This window comes from Drosophila willistoni, unplaced genomic scaffold, assembly GCF_018902025.1.
Source record: "Drosophila willistoni isolate 14030-0811.24 unplaced genomic scaffold, UCI_dwil_1.1 Seg531, whole genome shotgun sequence".
NCBI classification, from domain to species: Eukaryota; Metazoa; Arthropoda; class Insecta; order Diptera; family Drosophilidae; genus Drosophila; species Drosophila willistoni.
Genome location: NW_025814459.1, coordinates 3,870,348 through 3,890,206, shown reverse-complemented (window position 1 = coordinate 3,890,206; position 19,859 = coordinate 3,870,348). Strand labels below are relative to the sequence as shown.

The following is a 19,859-nucleotide window of genomic DNA, read 5'->3' as shown; positions in this document are numbered from 1 at the left end:
TTTTTTTATTATTTAACGGGGATCTTCTATTTACAATCTGTCCGATTTGTGGACAATAAGTAAATTATGGGGCGTGACAGTGACTTAGGGAATTGAACTTTACAACAACATATAACACACTATGATGTTTAGGCAAAATCATCGTTAAGGTTAGCGTATTTAGGGTTATGTTGGTGGGGGGAAGGGTGGCGTTGGTGGTGAGAGCCAGTGATCTGATCACTCCTCGCGGGCTGGTAGGTCCAATGGATGGAGTCTTCTTAGGCGGCGGGTGGTAGTGCTGTTGTCTAGAAGATTTATGGCCAGCTGGTTGGGGTGCCTGTCGAGACGCTCCAGTTGAGCCTTGCTGAGCCTAGCTATTTCGTCCTGAACCCAGGGCATGTTGAGTTACTCGTGGATCTCTAAGTTGGTGGTGTATATATGCGCATTCGATATTATTCTGAGAGCCTTGTTCTGGAAGGTCTGAATGAGATCACAATTTTTGCGGCTGGCTGTACCCCAGATTGGAATCCCATATGTCCACATGGGCTTCATGATGGACTTATAAATAAGCATCTTCATGCGCAGCTGCAGTGTCGACCTTCTGCCTATGAGCCACATGTAGCTTTTGAGCCTTAAATCCAGCAATAGCCTCTTGTTTTTCAAGTGAGACTTCCAGGTCAGTCTCCTGTCCAGAGTGACACCCAGATATTTGGCATAGTCGGAAGAAGGTATTATGCATTCATCCAACTGGACGGGGGGACAGTATCCGCTTTTTAGGGTGAATGTAACTTGTGCTGATTTCTCTGTGTTAACCGCCATGTTCCATCTTTGCAGCCATGCACCAGTGGAATCAATTTGCTCTTGCATTAGATTGCCAGCAGTCTGTGACGATTGATCCACGGTTAAAAAAGCAGTATCGTCTGCATACGTGGCTGTGAGCACTCTTGGGCCTTCGGTTGTCGGCATGTCGGCTGTGTACAGAGTGTACAAGACTGGGCCCAGAACGCTTCCCTGGGGGACTCCGGCCTTGACGTTTTTGATTCCAGATATTGCATCTCCGCATCTCACATAGAACATTCTGTCCTTGAGGTAAGAACGTAGCCATAGGTAATGTGGCGCTGGTAGTGCGATCTTCAATTTGTACAACAGCCCAATGTGCCAAACTCTGTCGAATGCCTGTTTGACGTCAAGAAAGACTGCGTTGCAGTATTTCTTCTCCTCAAATGCTTTCAGTATTTTGTCCGTGATCCTGTGGCACTGCTCGGGTGTACCATGGCACTCTCTGAAGCCAAACTGGTGATCAGGGATCAAACCGGCCTCGTCCAGTGTTGGTCGTACTCTACGCAAAAATAGCCTCTCAGCTATTTTGGAGAATACGGCCAACAAACTGATCGGACGATAGGAGGCGAGATTGGCTGCAGGTTTCCCAGGTTTTGGGATCAGGATTATTTAGGCGCACTTCCACTGGGTGGGAAAGTGTCCTATCAGGAAGCATTTGTTAATGATGTTTAGGAGGAGCTGAACAGCATTCGTCGGGAGGGCTTTAATCGCTAGAATGTCTATACCATCATAGCCAGGGGATTTGGAGGCTTTCAGCTTGCCGATCTCTGCTAGCAGTTCTTCAAAATCAACCGTCTCGATAGGAAGGGCCATTTGGCAGGGTATATCCAAAAAGTTCATCGTAAGCTCCGCATCGAGTTGGGAACATCTGTTGAAGGGGGTGAAGGCCTTTGACAAGTGGGTGGCGAAGGCTGCTGTCCTGTCGCTGTCTGTGCGGCACCATCTTCCTTCCTAAGAGGCTCCTTCCTCATGATGAGTCTTTTGATGTTTTTAGACAGCCGCCAAAGGTTGTACTGCTGGTCGCCAGGCTCGACTTTGTCCAGAAAGTTTTCCAAAGAGTTCCGGCGGAGTCTGTGTAGGAGCTCTTTGAGTTGCTTGGCCGCTCTGTTGAAATCTGCCTTATCCCTGGGGTACACCTTGCATCCTTTGTAAGAGGCAGTGTGCTCTCCTTGGCAGTTCGCACAGCAGGGAGGGGCCTCTTTGGGCTTTGGGCACTCGGCAGTGGCGTGGTCATGACTTCCACACTTCACGCAGGCAAAGCGAAGTCCGCAATTCGCTTTGGTGTGTCCACCTCCCTACCTCTTTCGACTTGTGAGGGGGCTCGATAGCGACGATGCAGCTGCATAGTCGCTTGATGGTAAACGCTTCCTTATTGTTGCTGGCAGGTTCAATGTTTACAAAGAAGATCGCCATTGGCTTCTTTGTGTGATGACTGAGACCATTTTTGATATCGTTGCCTCTGACGGTGTGTCCTAAGGCAGCTAGCGCATCCTTAATATCGGCTGGATCAGTTGAGTGGTGCAATCCCTTGATGACGATGCGGTATGCACGCTCGTCCTTTGGCTGAAATGTTTGAAAGAGCTTCGACTTTTCAATTAAGAAGTTTTTGAGCTTAGTGAAGCTCTCCTTGTCAGGCGCAGATACGTACGGAACACCCGGAACAAAGATTGGGGGGGCTTTATTATCCGAACAGGTACTCTGGGTGCCTGCTCTTGGATTGCTTCTCCTCCTTCCATTTCATCGTCGTCGTCCTCCTCTTCCTCATCACTTGAGAGAATTTGGAACCTGTTGCTGCTACTTGAGGCCTCCTTGTTGCCAATATTCGGAGCATTGGTGATACCGGATTGCCGCTTTGTGTGCAATGGGGTTTTTCTTTTCATTTCCCCAGGCTCGGTGCTTGAGGAGCTATCGTCGCTTTCGCTCATATGGATGACTCTCTTGGCTTTGGGTTTGGTTTGTGAAACCTTAGCCTGTTTTGGCATTGATGCACCTCTTGCATGATTGGTCTCCACTGGCTTTGGCTTTGGGCTATACTGCCACGATGGTGATGTTGGTATTGGTGCGTTGGTTGTGGATGGCGAGTCCATTATGCCTATTAAGGCCACCTCCGCCTACAAGTCTGTGATGATTATGAAATAATCTCTATGCCCTAAAGTATGCAACACTTTTCTGTCACCCTCTGATTCGCTAGCCAATCAGATAATATGAGCTTAAGGCACCGTTACTTGGTGCAGTCTTTGCAAGTTTGTCAGAGAGAGAGAGAGAGTACGATTCCGATTTTTAATTGTCCGCGAACACGTCCGTCTGCTTCAACTGTCAACACAAAAATAGTGAATGATCCAAGAAATTTGGATACAATTATAAAGGATGGGGGAAGTACATCAGAAGCAAAAGCATTAATAATTATAAAAAATAATAACTACAATAAATAATAACTATAATAAATAATAATAAGTACATTAAGAAATAAAATAAGGTACTATTAATCTAAAGCAACTAAAACCCGAATCTCCTAAATATTCTAACATTGGTTAATTCATCTACCGCCCACAACCAATGTAGTGTTGCCGCAGCTGGTTTGAACAGTTATAGCAGTTGCTTGTAGGTGCTGTGTTTCAAATCTGTTGAGGAACGAGTGATACCAGACCTGCCATGAGCTTTTCCGTCTGGATGGTTTGTTGCGTAAAAGGTATATGTTGGTATTTGAAAATTATTTGTTGGTGAGTTTCCTATATCAACATGACGTCGATTTCACTTGAGTCTAGGAATAGTTGCAGTTCATTTTTGTGCTTGGAGATGCCGTTAGCATTCCAAAGACATAGACGTAGGGAAGCCATTATTTATTATCGATAAGCTTCTGGATAAGCAGGTTTTGATTCCGCATCAGTTTGTGCATACAGTTTTGCATGAACGTCATAAAAGTGGTCATGTTTTGATTGAGTGAGATCAATAGGGCCTCTAAACCACTAGAAGTTTGCTGGCCAAGCTCTGGTGCGCTAGGTTGCGGATTCTGTAGATGGTGGAGAGACGGGGTCTCTTTCGCGGGCTCCGTCTGTCCAGTTCGGAGCACACTAGCGAAGAACACTAGGACTGATTGTAGCAGTCATGTTGGATGATCTAACAGCCTTGGCGAAGAAAACCTCCGGTGTAGTTTTGGAGGCGTTAAAGGTGATTTTTGGTCCAGCTGGGGGTTTGCAACCGTTTAGGTGTGATTTAAGATCCTTGAAGACAGGACATCCTTTGTAGTTGGCCGTGTGGTTCCCTCTACAGTTGCTGCATAGTCTTAGTGCTACGTTGTTTCTGTCCTTGGTGCAAATGCCATCTTCATGATGTTCGCCGCAGCCAACACACAATGACTTAAGATTGCAATTGTAAGAGGTGTGGTTGTATTCCTGGCAGTTTTTACACTGCGGTGGTTGGCGTCTCTTATGGGGCTTCTCGTTGCAATACATGCGGAGCATTTTTTAATCCCATTGCCATCCTAAGAAATTCATACTGGCCTAATGGTGTTAATTCCAATTTTTTAAGTCCAATTTTGTGAATACTTTCTTCTGTGCTAAGCGATCCAAGAGATCGTCTATTAATGGTAATGGATAGTTATCTTTAGCCATACTTTTGTTCAATTTTGTAAAGGCTATACATAGACCTCATGTTTTCTTTTTGACCAAAACTTTCGGCGATGCATATGTGTTGTTGTTTTGCTTATCTCTTTTACTTTTGTGTCTTTACCGTTGTAACTAACTCTCGCGCTCTCGCAAACTAATTGTTGTTGCATGTGTTCAATTTTACGCGCTCTCCCGCTCTTTCCCATTCTTGTTTGATTTGCGCTCTCGTCTTTTGCCTACCCGCGACTCTGTGATACGTGTTTTTGTTTTTGTGTATTCTTGCTCTTGTAATTCTTTAGTTGTGAAGGCTTACTCTGCACATTTACCGTTGTGTCCGAACTGGTCAGTATATTCTTATACACAGATTTTTAACCTTTAGAATTTTTATTTTTTATTTTTTTGTATTTCCTTTTGTAATTAAATTAAACTTTTTGATAAAATGGTTGTCTGCTCAAAAAATAATTGGACAGTTGCCACTAATGCGGTTGACTCCCATGATTATATTCTTTGTTGGTTGTGTGACAATGCAGTTCACGTTAAGTGTGCAGGTTACACAGGCAGAATCAAGGAGTCTTTTGCTGGTGGTGGCGTATAATATGTTGATGCTTGCCGGGAGGTTGAGAATTAGATGCGCTCATTCATGAGGCGGACTAGAGATAGTTTGGCATTTTAAGGGCCGGTTTTAGCAAACTCTTAGCAGAGTTTACTGCGGTGGAGACTCAGTTCAGAAGTTTATCGCTTATGAATGAGTCTCCGAAACGTAAAAGGACCAGTCCTTGGGTGTTTCTGTATCTGTAGATCCGCCAGCGTCTCTTATCGTCCCCGACCGGTCTCATGCACCGTCCACTCCTAATGTACAGCAATTGATATCGTTTAAGAGCCCGCTTGTGAATGCGATTTGTAAGGAATTACCGGTATCACCTGGGAATGATCTCTTAAAAAAGATGCCCATTGTAGTGTCCGATGTTTCCGTTGCTGCTGCGGCTGTCGCTTCGGGACCGAGGCCTCTCGTTCGTATACCACCAAAGAAACATATATTTGTTTCTAGGCTAGACCCCATTGTCACATCTGATGATGTAATAGCCTATATTCGAAACAAAAAGTTAACGTCTCGAACATTGCGGTTGAAAAGTTTAAATTTTCTTATTCTCGGGACATTTCGTCCCTTAAAATTACTGTAAGAAAGAAAAATCGGCAACCGATTCGCCTGCCAACAACAACAACTAATACTATTCCTGCCACATCAGCATCTGCTGGTTGGTCAAAAAACTAGCTTCGTCCCTTAACCTGAGCTACCAGAACTTTAGAGGACTGAAATCCAAACTTCCTAATCTCTATGTAGATAGTCCAGAAGATTGACTTTGTCGGTGTTAAAGTAAATTTTAAATCCTTTAATGCTTTTATTACTTGTTCCTATATTCCACCATTGTCAGACATTGTGGTATATTTAAATCATTTAGAGGCAATGCAGTTTGTCTCCTCTTTAGTTTCCAGTCAAGACATGCTCATAGTTGTAGGTGATTTTAATTTACCCGCTTTAGCATGGTCACCAACAGATGAATATACCATGTTGCTGCCCTCTATGTCACATGACTTTATTGATGGCCTTCTAGGCTTATCTTTATCCCAAGACGATCCTGTCATAAATTCTAATGGAAAATCGTTAGACCACAGAAAAACCCCATTTCCGACCCCATAAAGTATATATATTCTTGATCAGCATGAGAAGCTGAGTCGATATAGCCTTGTCCGTCTGTCCGTCCGTGCGTATACGTTTTACTTAGCCGACTTAAGAGCTATCGAGCTGAAAATTTTTTTCTGTGCTTTTTATTATTTGGAGCAGATCAAGTTTGAAACTTATCAGGATCGGATCACTATATCAAAAAGGTATAGGAAAAACATTTTCATAAAAATTGGAGAATCGCTATCAAATTTACATATGTAATAATATTGGATACAGAACCCCAGATCCCAAAATTTGAATCTGATCGGATTAATACAACACAAGTTACAGTCAATATAATAATCGGCTCTGCTCCCAGCTCCGCGGGCAGCGCTGGGAGCTGTCTACTACGCCTTTCGTCATCAACAGAGTACATGCATACACACACAGACGCAACGTTACATAAACTGTGTGTGTATGCGTGCGTTGCATTGCTTTGGGAAACGTAGATCTACAATCAATAACCTTTTAGAATTTACATACCTCTATAATTATCAAGTGGTTCAAACCTTTTAGAATTTACTTACTTCTATAATTATAAAGAGAAAAATGCTAAACATAACTGTTCTTGCACTCTCTCTTGTGCTGTGCACTCTAGCTGTTCTCTTTGCTTTATTTGTAATTATTGATTTCTTATCGATAATTATCTTTGTGCTGTGTATTTAAATTTTTCTATTTATTCTTATATATATAAATTTTTTTTTTTTTTTGCCTTGTGTTTCTTTTGGCTTTATAATGGCTGATCGTTTTGATGATCAGTATAGAGCAATATCTTGTTGGCTTTGCGATAATCTTATTCACTTAAAATGTGCTGGCCTCAATGGCCGCGACTACGACAAATTTTCTGGTTTGTCTGTGTCTAAGCCTGAGCTTGGCTTAATGCGCTGGACTTGCCCATCTTGTGCCAGCCAGCAGCTTGATTTTAGCCGTATGTATAGGGATCTTCGTTTAAAGTTTCTTTCTTTAAACAAACTGGCCAAACAGCTGTCTAACGAGTGTGACTCTAGCGTACATTTATTGTCGCACTTCAAGTTTGTACCACCTTCTGAGAAGTCGCCCAAGGAATGTACCCTTGAGTTGCCTCGCAAGCAGTCGCCAGCACTCTCTATTACATCGTTTCCCATTTTACTTTCGCCTACACCATCTTCTTGTCCCTCTTTATGCTCTTCTTTTTTAGATTGAAGTACCCATTACAAGCCCTGGTGTACCTCATTCTATCCCTCACGGGAACTCTGATCAATCACAGGATCATGCTAGCTCTCAATCACTTGCGGATCCCAATGCTCCTCCGCTTCCACTAACTGTAGTGCCTCATCGCAAACAATTATTTATCTCTAGGCTTGCTCCTGATACTTCTGAGTCGTCTGTGGCAGCTTACATTAGTAATATATGCCCTGCTAAAGTTTTAATTCAAAAGTTTAAGTTTTCTAGGCCTCGCGAAATCTCCTCTTTTAAAATTACAGTACCTAATGAGTATTTCTCAGCTATGGTTGACACTAATTTCTGGCCAGAGGGCCTAGTTGTACACGAGTTTGCGCCCAATAAGCTCTCCCGTCCGTTGCCTGTCCACCATCCTAATTTATCTTCTGCTTCAAAAAACTAATAACGTCTAGTCTTTGCATTCATTATCAAAATGTAAGAGGACTTCTTACCAAGCTCTCGAACCTGTTCTGTGATAGCCAAACCTTTTCGGTTGACATATTAGCTTTCTCTGAAACTTGGCTTAACTCCTCTGTTTTGGATAATGAAATTCTTTCCAATAACTTTATTTCTTATAGGCTTGATCGTGTTGGTCATCGTGGCGGTGGAGTACTTATTGCTGTCAACTCGAATCTGTGTTCAAGTGTTGTGCCGATTGATCTGCCCTTAGGTGTTGAGTTTATTGCGTCGAAATTACATGTTCCAACTTTAGCTTATATATTTCTTGTTCATATATTCCTCCAGCTTCTGATATAATGACCTATATGCATCATGCTGATGCTTTGCAAACTATTTTTAATCGTCTTAAAGATCGCGATTTCCTTATAGTTTTAGGTGATTTCAACTTGCCTAATATTTCTTGGCTTGTTGATGATAATCTATCTTTCTTAATTCCTTTATCTCAACATGTTTTTCTTGATAGCCTACTTGAATGTCCGCTATATCAGTTGAATTCTTTCCTTAACTCTTCTAAAAGAATCCTTGATCTTGTTTTTGTCTCTGATCCCACTGTTTGTGCTGTATCCCGAACACAGCCCCTAGTGAAACCTGAAGAGCCCTATTACCCTACCATTGAAGTTACTATTTCTTACAATTCCGTTACTAATTCATTTAATAACATCGCAAATTCTCGTCGTAGATGTTTTCGTAAAACAAATTTCAATCTTCTTAATAGCCTTTTTTTCTCTTTTGATTGGTCATTTCTATTTGAGTGCTGAAATATAGATTGTGCAGTGAAGTTTTTCTACTCTGCTCTTAATTCTCTAATTGATAAATGCGTTCCTTATGTCAATGTCTCTTCCGTCTCCAGCGCGCCAGTCTGGTTCACACGTAGGCTCTCTAATCTCCGTAACATTAAATCGAGATATTTTAAAAGATTTAAAAAAACTGGTTCGCGACTTGACTATGCAAATTACTGTATAGCCAAATCTCAATTTTGTCTTTTAAACACTCAATGCTACAATAATTATATCGTTCGCTGTAAGGTTGAATTTTATAAGAACCCCAAAAGATTTTATAACTTTGTTAATTCCAAAAGACGCTCTAATGTACTACCCTCCACCTTCAGACTTAATGACCAGACTGCTAATAATGATTCAGATATTGCAGATCTGTTTGCTAAATTCTTTCAGTCGACTTATTCTACTACTGTTTCGGATCCCACACCCTATCCCTTTTCAATCCCACATTTAAATTGTATGTTTTTTCCTAGTATTACTGAAGACTGTATTATCTCTAGCTTGTCATCTATGACGTCTTCCTTCGTTCCCGGTCCTGATAATATACCTAGTTGCATCCTTAAAATGTGTTCGATTTTCCTATCTAACCCTTTATCTCGGTTATTCTTTATATCGAGTGAGACTTGTACCTTTCCCGATATTTGGAAGGAGTTTTTTATTATTCAGCTTTTTAAAAAGGGTAGCAAATCGGATGTTTCTAACTACCGTGGCATTGCCAAACTTTCGGCAATACCAAAGCTGTTTGAGAAAATTATTACGTCTTCTCTTCAACACCTATCCAGATCCACTATTTCTCCTTGTCAGAATGGATTCATGAAAGGTCGTTCGTCGCTTACTAACCTTTTAGAATTGACCCCCCTTGTACACCATGGCTTCCGTAAAAAGTGTCAAACTGATGTTATTTATACAGACTTTAGTAAGGCTTTCGATACGGTTAATCATTCTATGCTTCTCGCGAAACTTAACTTAATGGGTTTTTCCCCAAAACTGTTGTCTTGGTTAAAGTCGTATCTTATTGGTAGAACCCAAAAGGTGTCTTTTCGTTCCTCGATATCTAAAACTGTTCGAGTTACGTCAGGTGTACCCCAAGGCAGTCATCTGGGCCCACTGTTATTTACACTGCTTATAAATGATTTGCCTTTGGCCTTGGCGCATTCACGCGTGCTCATGTTTGCGGATGACGTCAAGATTTGTTATTCCTATAATGATCCTTCTTTCCAACAGTACTTGCAATCAGATCTCGATGCGTTCTGTGATTGGTGCCACGTTAATAAATTACACCTTAATGCCTCTAAGTGTTCTTTTATGACTTTCAGTCGTTTGTCTCCGTTCCTAGCTCATTACTCTGTTAAGTCTGTTCTGTTAGATTGTGTACCATCGTTCAAAGACTTGGGCGTTGTGTTTGACCCAAAACTTTCATTTAATGTTCATATTTCTTCTATTGTCAATAGAGCATGCAGCCTTCTTGGCTTCATTAAACGTTGGGCCACAGAATTTGATGATGCCTATGTAACAAAGGTTTTATACACTTCGTTAGTTCGACCTACTCTAGAATATTGCTCGCCAGTCTGGGATCCGCAATATGATGTTCACCAGCGTAGTATTGAATCGGTACAGAAGCAATTCCTTAAGTTTGCGTTACGCGGTCTTAATTGGGACCCGAGTCTTCGCCTACCTTCTTATTCTAGCAGACTTCTTCTTATTAACCTTCCTTCACTTTACAACCGTAGGCTCGTTTTTGGCATTCTCTTTCTCCATAAACTAGTCAACGGTGAAGTCATTTCTACTAATTTACTAGATACATTTTTCCTATTCACCTTAGTAGATGTCTGACTAACTACTCTCTTCACGAACCTTTTCGTGTTCTTTGCCAATCTTTTAACAACCTTTCTCACCTAATTTCTCCTCATCTTTCTGTCACTTCTCTTCGCGCTATACTTTTTAATCATCTACAGCGAAACCAATAATAATATTCTGGACTTGGATTGGCTGCAACTCATCCCTGACCACATTGGCTGTGAATCGGGGCATAGCTGGCCCCTTATGCAAATAAAACACCTCCACCGGGTCCGGGATGTTTAGTTGTGTATATAGCTAAGCTATCTTTTTCAATTAATTACTTTCTGTCTTTAGCTTAAGCTTTTTCGTCGACTGCTGTGTTAGTTGACGTAAATAAATAAATAAATAAATAAATAAATAAAGAAATAGAAACTGATGTTGTATATGACATATGACTTCAGCAAAACCTTTGATTCTGTTAATCCTATCCTATTACTTCTAAACTGAACGACATTGGGCTTCCACCTCTTTTCCTTTTTTGAATTCAAGAATATTTAAGAAATAGAAAACAGAGGGTACTTTTTAAGTCACCTTTTTCTAATTCCATTCCTGTGACATCTAGTGCACCTCAAGGTAGTCATCTCGGCCCTCTGCTTTTCACATTATTTATTATGTATGCTGATACCCTTTTGATGGAATTTCATGTAGAAGAGTAGCAGTTTTTAATCACTAGGGCCCTTCGTACGAGGTTCCCACTAAGAATCATTTTGGTACCATAATAAATCGATGGGCGCTGGGGCCCCTGTCGTTCACAGGCTCTGTAAGACACTCGATTTTCAGGCATTGTTTTCCAAAGCGAAGAAGTATTATGTATCAGAGGACTTAATTTATTTTTACTAGGTTTTAATACACAAGGTTCCTAGTAAAATACGCCGCACAAAAAGAAAAGCTTACCGGGTGAGAAAAATGATGAACCTCGAAAAAAATTTATGGTAGAAGTTCACATAACAAAGAAAAATTTTCCTCATATCGTAGCTGTTTCTTGCTGTTTCTTGCATCGAAAGATCATTTTCCAAGTTAAAATATGTCAAAAACAAATTAAGAAGCTGTTTGACGCAAAAGCATTTAGAAACTTTCTTGTTTATGGCAGTTGAAAAGAAAACTTGAATCAAATTGAAGATGAACGAATCATTAACGCCTTATCCTTACGGAGCAATTTACTTGAAAAGCTTTTGACTGTTTGATGAGTGTTAAAATCTAGTAAAATTACGCCTTACGTTGAAGCGCATTGTTGAAAAAAAATAAGCAAATAAAAATGTTTATTTATTTTGTTAACATTAGGAATATTTTAAATAAGCCCGCTCCTCGTCTCAGTGAATTTCCCCGATAACCGAATTTGGGCACACTAAAAGGGTATAATACGCTAAGGCGGGGTACGGGCATACTCTCTTGAATATAGTCAATAAGACCGCATGTGCACTTAATTTGAAAATAAATAAAATCCGGAAATATAAAGATAATCCCAAGGGATTAATTACTTTAAAAAGTAGAGAGTTTACAAATCAGGTGTGGGGTTTGCCCTAAAGAACGTATTTTCATGAAATACACCGAGATCATTAAATTAAACAAAACCGCATTGTTTGAGTTGCTAGCGGCCAAGGAAGTACCTTGCGACAAAGAAGCGTCAATTTACCAATTGCGAGCATTGGTAAAACAAGTCATGGCACAGAATCAGTCTGGAGAGAGTGATGTACCCGAAGAGCAGGCAGTCAGCCCAGCAGTGTCTGCCAATGTGCTTGCCGGACAACTTGTGGATGTTGGTCCGGAGCCTCTTATTGAGCAGCGCGGCGTGGGAAACATTGAGCAGCCAAGTACACCGGATCAAGTGGGTGCTAACCAGTCGCCGACGATGTCTCGTGAGACCTCTGTAGGACCAGACGCGAACGTGCATGTTCGTGAAAGCGCACAAGAGAGCGAAACCGACGAATTGGCTTCGATTCTTAGTAGCATCGAATTGTATACAGCACGTAAAAACCTGGCGGAGCTAAAAACACGTGTTATGGAGCTGGAGGAGAACTTAAGCGGACCGGAATATAATTGCCGCATGAACTTGAAAGATGTCGAAACTACTGTACCTAAATTCTCTGGTGATGGTGATCTGTCCATTCACGTATGGATTCGTGAGCTGGAGAAAGCAGCAAGAGTGTATGTACTGAGTGATGCCCAATGTTGATCGTTGGGCAACCGACTGCTGGAGGGATCTGCGAAAGCATACATGACATATGAAAAGACTACAACCTGGAGCGAGCTGAAGGATGCCCTTGTGAAGGTATTTGGCCTACAAATGACAAACTACGAGATTGCTAACCAGATGAGGAAGCGCTCAATTGGCAAAGGAGAGTCACTCTTGCAGTATTTCATCATTATGCGAAATATTGCTCAGCAGGGCAATTTTGAAGACACCGATGTGGTCAAATACATTGTCAAATACATACACTACAAGATCGAACCGGATTGTCAGCTCCTTTGTATTATTGTACTTCTCTGAACGAACTGCGAGAGAAGATGATGCGTTTTCAAACAGTTCAGCCACCAGCCAAAAACTACGTTCCTCAGGCTCGTCAGACTTCAGACCGTGCGCAGGCCATTACGCCTGCTGCAAGGGATAAGAGATGTTTCAATTGCCACCAGATTGGTCACTTAATGTTTGACTGTCCACGCCCGGAAAGACCAAAAGGAAGTTGCTATCGGTGCTTCAAAGTGGGCCATCAGTACCGGAATTGTCCAATGCGAACCCAGATCGCCGCCATGAGCTCTAGTGAAGACCCGGACACCATTGATGATAAGTCATTTATTCAATTAGTAAGTTTAAGAATATCTTGTAAAGGGGGATGCACTGATGTTAATAATATTTTTGCCCTATTAGATTCCGGAAGCCCAGTAAGTTTTGCCGCATTTAGATTGCGATAAATTAGTTAAAAGTTCTTTTCATGGACTGAGCGGTGGCTCTATTCTAACTTTTGGAACAGTCAAATGTTTAGTTCTGTTTTGCAAAAAATATTATGAAATTCAATTTTTAGTTATTCCCGATAATATTATGCCGACGCAACTACTTCTTGGTAGAGACGCCTTGAATAAAATAGGTCTTAAGTTCTCATTGATTGAAAATGTAAGAAAGTATGAAAAGAATTCCGCATCATTAAAGAGTACCATTGCTTTTGTTTACAAATCCTTCTGTGCATCCCTGTTTACTAAATATCCTAAGCATAATACCATTAGTAATAACACCACTGATCTAAATAATAATTGTAATAACCCTAATGTAAACACGAATGCATCCCCGTTTTGAGAATGGCTAACAGAGTTGCAAACTGTTTGTGCAACGCTGTCAGATACCGGGAATACTACTGTTGGCAGTGAATTTGGATTAGGCGCGATGCGTGAGTGCCGAGACATTGTGCATGAGCATTACATTGACCGATTTTCAATTAATTACGGGTTGCCTAAATATATGATGAGAATATGTCTGACAGATACAACACCATTTCATAGTAGTCCTAGAAGGTTGTCATATTATGAAAGAGGAATCCTTTCTAAAACGGTTAGTGAGTTGTTAGCCAATAATGTAATCCGACTTAGCAACTCCCCCTATGCGTCCGCCATCGTCCTAGTGCGAAGAAAGGATGGCAATATACGAATGTGCGTTGATTATCGAGGTTTAAATAAGAAGACTGTGAGGGATAATTTTCCATTGCCTTTGATAGAAGATTGCCTAGAATACCTGGAGAGCAAGACCGTTTTCTCCGTCATAGATTTGAAAAGTGGCTTTTACCATGTAGGCATGGAAGAGGATTCAATTAAATACACAGCATTCGTTACACCCGATGGGCAGTTCGAATATCTGAGAATGCCTTTTGGTCTAAAGAACGGACCAGCTGTATTTCAGAGATTTATATCGAACATACTTAGTGATATGATTAGAGATCGAGAACTTGTAGTATATATGGACGACATTATTCTTGCCACCCGCAACGTAGATCAGCATCTTAAGTTGTTAGCAAAACTGTTAGATCGTTTTATTCAGCACAATTTAGAGCTCAATTTGAAGAAAAGCATTTTTCTACAGAAGAGCATAGATTATTTAGGATATGAAGTCAGTGAAAAGGGAATTTTACCAAATAATACACATTTAAAAGCTATTCAAGAATACCCAGAACCACTTAACAGCAAAGCGTTACACTCGTGCTTAGGCTTATTCTCTTATTTTCGCAAATTTGTTCCGAATTTCTCCCGCATAGCTAAACCGTTAACTGAGTTGCTGAAACAAGGTGGTCCATTTCCGATGAAACAAACCGCTAAAAATGTATTTCTTACATTAAGATCCGCCTTATCCAGTCCGCCCGTATTAGCTATCTTTAACCCTAACTACGAAACTGAGTTGCATACTGACGCCAGTTCAAATGGCTTTGGTGCCTCTTTGATGCAAAGACAGACTGATGGCAAAATGCATCCAGTCTCTTATTATTCCCGAAAGGCGACAGCCGCCGAGTCCCGTTATCACAGTTTTGAGCTTGAAGCTTTGGCCATAATATATGCCGTGCGCCGATTTCGCGTTTATTTAGAACACAGACCATTTTTGATCGTTACCGATTGTAATTCATTGGTCCAAACCTTGAGTAAAAAATCAATAAATCCCCGCATCGCGCGGTGGTCGTTGGAATCGGAAAACTTTTATTATACCATTGCTCACAGACCCGGTTCAAACATGGGCCATGTAGCCGCATTAAGTCGGCAAACCGAGTTGTTAGAGAATATTGTAGAAGGTGATTTTGATCCTTGCGATTTATTAGTAAAGAGAGACCAGAATGCCCCAATTGAACCTTGTGAACCGCATATTACTTTTGAGGAAAGTTGCGTTAAGCCGTGTGAGTCTGGTAGAGATTTGACCAAGCTGTGTGCTATTCAAGATGATAGTTGCGTTGAATCATGTGAGTTAGTTAAACCGCCTGAGTTTGAAAGCGATTTTATAGAACCGTGTGGCCCCTCAGAGAAAAATGAGTTTAGTAGTGATTCGATTAGACCGTATGCCGTTTTAGAACAGAGTTGTTCCGAATCGTGTGAGATAAAACCTTGTGAGATAAAACCGTTTGAGACAAAACCGTAAAACCGTGTAAGATAGACCCGTTTGAGAAAAACCCGTGTAAGATAGACCCGTGTGAGATAAACCCGTGTAAAATAGAACCATGTGCTCCTTTAGGGAAGAATTATTTAGGACCGTTTGGGACAAACCCGTGTGTTCATTTAGCGAAGAGTTGTTTCAGACCGTCTGAGCTATGTTTAGAAAGAAGTCGGTTAAAACTGGTTAAGAATAAACCTTGCGTTTCTTTAAATGAAAGTTCTGTTGATCCGAGATTGAGTAACCAAATCGAAAGAAGTGACCAGCTCGATCGAAATGAGTCGGCAAACCTGGTTGGTGTAGTGGGTGCGTCTCAGCAAGATGTTGATTTATTATTGCAGTCAGAACAAATAAGAGATCCGGATATCCGTAAACTAAGAGAAAATGTAGAAAAAGGCAATGATGTTGGATTTGAGTTAATAGATGGTATAGTGTACAAAAGAAATGTTAAGGAAAGACTGTGTTTGTATGCACCGGCTCGCATGCAAGGGGAATTAATAAGAAGGTGTCACGAGAAACTAGGTCACTTAGGCGTTGAGAAATGTGTAAACAATTTGAAAGAAAAGTACTGGTTCCCATTAATGAATCCAAAGGTTGAGTCGTTTATAAAAGATTGTCTGCCGTGTATTCTACATAGTGTTCCAAGAACTATACATAATAGAAACTTGCATAGTATTCCGAAAAGTCCGATTTCATTTCATACTATCCATGTTGACCACTTAGGTCCCTTACCGAGTGTTACATCAAAAAGAAAGCACCTTTTGGTAGTGATTGACGCATTTACAAAGTTTGTCAAATTGTATCCCGTAAATTCCACTAGTACCAAAGAAGTAACCGCCGCGTTAGAAAAATATTTTGATTATTATAGCCGACCAAGAAGAGTTATATCCGACAGAGATACGTGTTTTACATCGTTTGAGTTTGCTGAGTTTGTAGAAACTTTGCTGCCCCTCAAGCCAATGGGCAGGTCGAGCGTGTAAACCGTCTGTTAGCCCAAGTCGATTGGTATAAATTAGTTAATCGTGTGGAGTTCGCTATTAATAACTCAGTGCAGTGTAGTACCAGTAAAACTCCGTCAATGTTGTTGTTTGGTTGCGATCAGCGAGGCCCCTTAGTAGACGATTTAACCGAGTATATTGACGAGAAATTTAGTTCAGAAAACCCCTGTAACCTTGAGGCCACTAGGCAAGAGGCAAGTGCGAAAATTCAATTATCGCAGGAGCGCAATGAAAAGCGGTACGCCATAAGGCATAGGGCACCATTATCCTATAGAGTCAATGATTTTGTTGCCATTCGCAATGTAGATATCACTCCCGGATCGTGCAAAAAGTTCGCTCCTAAATACCGTGGTCCTTATAAAATAAATCGAGTTCTTCCTAATGACCGTTACGAAGTCACTGATATTGACGATTGTCAACTTACTCAATTGCCCTACAAAGGTATCTTAGAATCAGCCCGACTCAAGCCGTGGATGCATGCGGGTGATAAAACTGTGAGTTTCTGTTTGTAATATGTATCTGATAAGCAGTATTTATATGTATATTGTATGTATTGTATATATGTATATTGTATGTTGTATGTTTGTTGAATTGTATGATCGAGGTCGATCAAATGTCAGGATTGGCCGAATGTAAATATTAGGAATATTTTAAATAAGCCCGCTCCTCGTCTCAGTGAATTTCCCCGATAACCGAATTTGGGCACACTAAAAGGGTATAATACGCTAAGGCGGGGTACGGGCATACTCTCTTGAATATAGTCAATAAGACCGCATGTGCACTTAATTTGAAAATAAATAAAATCCGGAAATATAAAGACAATCCCAAGGGATTAATTACTTTAAAAAGTAGAGAGTTTACAATTTGTAAGAAGTCGTTTTTGTTTTATTCACATAAACGATCATACTTGATGTAAAAGCCAAAATGTGTACCTTTCATTTTCCTCGGAAATAATTTTTCAAGCATATAGTGTAGGGGGCCCTTCAACTTGTGCCCGTTGGGTCCTTAGGGTCCCAGTCCGGGCCTGTGTCGAGCTTTATCCTATTTATAAAGAAACAGATTCATTTAGTCGGCTACAAGCTGATCTTAAAAACTTTCAATCCTGGTGCCAGTTTAATCTATTAAATCTTTACACTACCAAATGTGAGGAAATTACTTTCAAATTTTAACATCCATATTTCCAACACGGTCACAAAGGCCATGAGTGTTCTGGGTTTTAATATAAGATGGTCAAAAGAATTTGACGACGCCTATACAACTAATGTTCTTTATACTTCACTTGTTCTTCCTATCTTAGAGTTTGGATCAGACTAGATTTGAATACCTTCAAAAGCAGTTCTTGGTATTTGCTCTTCGTGGCTTAAGCTTGGATTGTAATGTCAATTTGCCTTCGTATTCTAGTAGACTTCTTTTGATTAACCTTCCTTCTTTAATTTTTTTTTGTTTTAACGGTAAATATATTTATAGAATCTTTTCTTAAATTAGAGCCTAACAACTAAGCGCTAGGTTTGACATATTTTTGTTAGTCTAGTACTAAAGCTAAATCCTGGGGATACTGCAGACGGACCTCATCAGTTATTATTGGGTTGGGTCATCAGTTATGTGTATCCAGTTTTGCAGAATACTTTAGTTGTTGACTACCTATTTCAGATTTTACGCTAGGTGTATTTAGATCATTTTGAACATTGTCGTTCCCTATGTACCACGGAGCCCCCGTGATTGATCTTAAAATTTTCGTCTGCGCTTTTTGTATGATCTCCACATTGCTGGTAAACTCCAGATGGGTTTCAGTACGGAGTTGTATTATAGGACTTTATATTCCAGACGTAGGGGGGAACGAGCATTGATGATCCAATGTGAGCTACTCGCTTTCAGTTTAAGCTGTGACTTTTTTGCTTCGATGTGCTTGCGCCAAGTTAGCCTTCTGTCTAGGTGGAAGCGAACGTAAGTGACATCATCGGCTTGAGGAACTGGTAAGTTGTTTAGCAGTAGAGCTGGACAGTTTCGTCTGTTAAGCGAAAATCTAACCTGTATGCATTTGTGCTCGTTGACCGGATACGCCAGGTTGCTAGTCATTCCTCTACCACCTTGAGGTGTTCATCGGCAAAAGTGGACGTTGTCCTAAACTCGTTGGTAAGTCTGCAGTGTACAGCAGGTAGAGCAATGGGCCGAGTACACTACCTTGCGGTACACCAGCTTTGATTTCAAAGTCAGCTGAGACGGAGAAATTACATCTTTTAGCGAATTTCCTATTGTAAAGGTAAGGTGAGTTTGTGGGTGAAGTCTGGGAGTTTTTGCCGGATTTTGAACATAAGACACTCCAGCCAAACTCTATCGAAAGCCTTTAGTTGGAATGCTGTTCGTATTTCGGATGTTATGCGATTGACTTGTTCAATTGATTCCTTAGTTACCCGTCCTAAGAGCCATGCCGATGAACAAGATCAGTACAAGATTACCGATCGCAATGTTTGGTAACTTGGTGGTCCATTTCGGGCGCTGTTGTAGCGATGTCAAGTATTCTTGATGCCAACGCTTCCAAAATCCTTGAAGCATTGCTTGAACATGCTGCCAGTAGCTCAATCGATTGGTCGGAATCTGCAAATAGCTGTCTTCAGGAACTGCTGTGTATGGTCTGCCAATTAAGAAATGTGCCGGTGACAGGTAGGCAATTTCAGTATCCGATGCTGTACACAATGGTCGCGAATTAACGACAGATTCTATTTGCGAGAGCAGGGTGTGCATCTGCTCAAAGGTGAGGACGTTGGTTCCTATTACACGTCGCAAATCCAGCTTAACTGAGCGTACTGCCGACTCCCACTTACCACCCCAGTGTGGTGAATATGGAGGAATAAAATTCCATTTGATGCCTTGATCCGCAAGGGCTTTTGAAACGACGTCATTGTGCTCGCGTGAAGCGAGAAGCTGTACCATTTCGTCTAGTGCACGTTTTGCACCAACAAAGTTGCGCCCGTTATCGCTATACATTTGGGAGCATTTCCCACGACGAGCCATAAAACGTTTTAATGCCGCCAAGAATGTGTCGGTGCTGAGATCAGTGGCCAGCTCCAGATGAAGAGCGGAAGTAACCATACATACAAACAGGCAAATGTAGCCCTTTTCCTTCCTGGGGTTCCGTCCCTTGTGAACCTTCAACAAGGTAGGTCCAGCATAATCGCATCTAGTATGCTCAAATGGAAAGGCTTGTCGCACTCGAACAGCCGGTAAATTGGCCATAAACTGATTTGCTGTGTGATGGTGATACGTCGAATAAGATTTCAATGATCCAATATTTCTGGCGAATTATTACAAATATTGCTAAAA

The 19,859-nt window shown here is 41.1% G+C and overlaps 1 protein-coding gene across 1 annotated transcript; it reads right to left on the bottom strand.

Moving 5' to 3' along the window:
* Positions 1 to 18,941: 18,941 nt before the first annotated feature.
* Positions 18,942 to 19,469, bottom strand: LOC124461567. Its single transcript, XM_047013083.1, has one exon. The coding sequence runs from the start codon at positions 19,467 to 19,469 to the stop codon at positions 18,942 to 18,944; it is 528 nt and encodes a 175-aa protein (XP_046869039.1).
* Between the last annotated feature and the right edge of the window lie 390 nt (positions 19,470 to 19,859).

What these genes read in the sequence shown, in the direction of transcription:
- LOC124461567 (XM_047013083.1), bottom strand. Translation starts at nt 19,469, where the DNA reads ATGGTACAGCTTCTCGCTTCACGCGAGCACAATGACGTCGTTTCAAAA.